Source organism: Rhinopithecus bieti, unplaced genomic scaffold (genome assembly GCF_001698545.2).
Source record: "Rhinopithecus bieti isolate Rb0 unplaced genomic scaffold, ASM169854v2 scaffold_31548, whole genome shotgun sequence".
NCBI classification, from domain to species: domain Eukaryota; kingdom Metazoa; phylum Chordata; class Mammalia; order Primates; family Cercopithecidae; genus Rhinopithecus; species Rhinopithecus bieti.
Genome location: NW_016814470.1, coordinates 4,007,794 through 4,011,419, shown reverse-complemented (window position 1 = coordinate 4,011,419; position 3,626 = coordinate 4,007,794). Strand labels below are relative to the sequence as shown.

Below are 3,626 nucleotides of genomic sequence, written 5' to 3'. Positions count from 1 at the left end.
TGTGCGCCGGCGGCTGCGGACACCCGCCTGCGTCCCCGGCGCGGCGGGCCATGGAGGCCCTGCGGATGGCCCACGAGGTCGCGCTACGCCTGCTGCTGTGCAGGCCGTGGGCCTCGCGCGCCGCCGCCCGCCCCAAGCCCAGCGCCTCCGAGGTGCTGACACGGCACCTGCTGCAGCGGCGCCTGCCGCACTGGACCTCCTTCTGCGTGCCCTACAGCGCCGTCCGCAACGACCAGTTCGGCCTCTCTCACTTCAACTGGCCGGTGCAGGGCGCCAACTACCACGTCCTGCGCACGGGCTGCTTCCCCTTCATCAAGTACCACTGCTCCAAGGCGCCCTGGCAGGACCTGGCCCGACAGAACCGCTTCTTCACGGCGCTCAAGGTCGTCAACCTCGGTGAGTGGCGACTACCGCGCCCACGCGGTGAAGCCCGCTCCGCCGGGACGGCCCCGCAGCGGCCGAGCACTTGACGAACGCTCGCGGGCTGGTGGAGTCCCGCCGGGGTCGGCTCTGCCTCCCGGCGCTGGCTTCGCCTTGGGTCCTTTATAGTCCTCGCCCAGGGTCCTCAGCTTGCCGAGCTCCTGGCTCCCGAAGCCGTTCACCTGCTGCGGGCGCTTCCTCGGGCCTAGGGAGGAGCGGGCCGCCCTCCTGTCCTGCCCAAGTTAACCAGGGACGACCCCTGTCTGGACACTAAGCCAGGGGGCGTCAGGAAACGCCCCCTGGAAAGTGGCTCCGAAATTGACACCCGTCCTACTGCACGGCAGGACTCATTCCCGTGAACATCACTTTGCGGCTGCATTATGTTGCAAGAACTGGAAGTACTCTTTAAGTTTCTTTGTTTTCTTTATATGAATTCAAAGTTTGTTTTACTAAAAGCACCAAAGGTTTTCACCAAACATAACGCTTCCTGAGGTACTAGGCCTAAAATATTTTTAAAGATCTTTAATATTTGTATGTTTTCATGGAGATGCCCTGAGGGTGTTTACTGTCACTAGGTGTATATTTTCTTTTGCTTTAATGACAGAAGAGGTACGAACATGGAAATAGGTCAGGGGAAAACAGAAGGCCTCAGGATGTTTTGAACTTACTAATAGCTGTATAAAATCAGTCTAGATTTCAATGATTCAAAATCTAGTCATGGAGCTGAATGAAACATGTTACCCAGCCAGGTTTTAAAAGCCAGAATTAAAGTATACTCTGCGCAGCCGTGCTAGTAATACTATTACATAATCTGATCGTCCATTAAGGTTAAAAATGGTCTGTGTATTTTTACTTATAATAACATATATGTCAGTCATGGACTTTTTGAGCCGTTACTCCACTGGACTGTCCTGTAAGGAGAAAATTATTTAGCAAAGTGTTATCCTTTAAAATTGCCTCTTATTATTTGACTGATGAGCATGCCCACTACTTTGGAGGCTGGTTGAAGTTGAAGGGTGAGGTGACTTAGGAAATTCAATTCGAAATTATTTGGGAAGACTGGAGTGTTAACTAGATTCGAGAAGTATAAGTTTATTTTAGCTTTTCATAAGCAAGAAATCATTCTTCCCTAAAGAATAATAGGAAAAGCATAACGGGAGGGTTATAGGTAAACCATGAGCCAAATGCCTTTTTTTCCTTTAAAGTCACATTTTTAGTTTTAACATTTTGTTTAAGATCACCTTAATGATTAGGGGCCTCTCTTTTAGATATAGATATTAAGACATCCCAAAAAAGTGGATACTCAGAACTTTCGACACATAGAAAAGTAAAACCTTTTAAACTTGAAAGAAACAACAGTTGTAGTGTGTTTTGTTTTGTTTTTTAATGTGAGAGTGATTTAATGGTATGTATGGTCTTTTGGACATTCTAAAATCCTGGTAAAATGAGAGTAAGAGTTCTAAGTTAAGCAAAAGGACAACTTTTGCTCATGCATGCTTTAATACAAATTGGGATATACTGATAAAAGAAATTTAAAATATTTTAAAGTGGTGAACATATCTGGTAACATTTATTTTAATTTTGTCTGAAGGTAGAGGGGATGTGAATTAGATAATAGAGTCCTCTCCTATTCTGTGATGTACAGTCGTCTCTCTGGATGATCAAGTACATATCCTATTAATATTATACTTAGGATTTTGTTCCTCTTCTTCCCTTCCAAATTAGTAATTACTAGAATAATTCATTTTTCCACTTTGTAAATAATAAAGATTTCTGTTTACCCATTTGCTCCTTTTCTCCTCCGTCTTCCCTTCATTGGAAGCTGACATTTTACTGATGGTTTACCAGTCTAGGTATCCTGCTGAGAGGTAGATTGAGATTTAAGAAAAGCAACTTACCATTGGAATGAATGGGATTTACTGAGGAATTCTAATTTTTTAAAGTACTTAATTTGACAGTGGTTTACCTACTGTTCAACTGACTCAAAGTGAATTATTATGCAAAGAACTGATTTTCAGGTTCTTTTGATGTTATATGTTTCAGATATAAATTTAATTTTTCAGAAAAAATTGAATTTTCCATAGAATCTTACAGACTTTAAACCATACAAAGAAGATTGTGTTACAAAGAAGATTTTGTAATATATAAGTTATATAGGTGGCAAACCTTCCCATTTTGAGTATTAGTCTGACTGCATTAAATAGACAGCAAAGGGAAAAAATGCAGAATTTCTGACTCAGATCATAACTCCATCTCCTGTCAAACAGCATTACTGCTAATGGTTCCTGGTTATTTTTTAATAAGATATAATATAGTTATTAAGCTAGTAATCTTAATAAAATCAGCCCTTGATTTTAGCTGAAAAGATATTGACTGTTTTTTTCTCTATTTATGATTTTTCAAAAGTACGAATTTTTAAAATCAATGTTAACTGATAACTGTGATAAATACTGTAAAACAAAATTGTCAGTGTCACCAGGTATTCCTTAAATTTATATACTTAGCCTTGGTTTAAGAGGCCTATTTTATATATTTTAGTCTCAGTATGCTTAGAAAATTAGTAATTGCTTCTAGAACCTATTTTTTTCTTCCTCATTCCATTGATTTTCAGCTTTTGAAGTTGTGATATTGCATTTTAAATTCATTTTTTATTTCAACTACTCCCTCTACTTCTCTCTCATTTCTGCCTAGCTTGTTCGTATTCTTTTTCCACCTCCCACCCCTGTGCCACTTGCCTTTTTTTTTTTTCTTTGTGGTTAAATGATTTGTAAGTAGCTTTATTATTCTAGTTTTTTGTGGATTTTTTGATGACATTCCCTTGAGGTATTTAGAGATTCTTTTGGACATTATCAGGGCAAAGAAGGTGATACACTATTAAAGGTTTCATAGGAGTTCCAGGGAACCCTGTGATGGTGACAAACTGTGATCCAGTATATTCCTAAAAATAGAGAGATGCTAGTCTGAATGGGCCTTGTTTTCCTCTTCTCCTCGTTACCAGCTAGTGATGTGATGCTTCTCCTGATTAATCTCTGGTATCACAGTGACTGGAATGCAGCTTCAGGGAGAGGCACAAAGTAGTTCAACAAACACACTCAAAAAGAGCTTAACACAGCAAATATATTCTTGCAGAAAATAAGACAAAATTTAGCAATATGATTAGTCCAGAGCATGTGTTGCTTTTTTTCTTTTCTTTTTTTTTTTTTTTT

General features: G+C 40.8%; 1 protein-coding gene across 1 annotated transcript in view; it reads left to right on the top strand.

Annotated features, from left to right (window-relative positions):
* CUNH15orf61 (chromosome unknown C15orf61 homolog) overlaps positions 1-3,626 on the top strand; it is a 9,190-nt gene that overhangs the window by 554 nt on the left and 5,010 nt on the right. Inside the window, exon 2 of the mRNA XM_017851206.1 lies at positions 1-396. Coding sequence (XP_017706695.1) covers positions 51-396 — 346 coding nt within the window. The 5' untranslated portion in view covers positions 1-50. The remainder of the gene's footprint in view (positions 397-3,626) is intronic.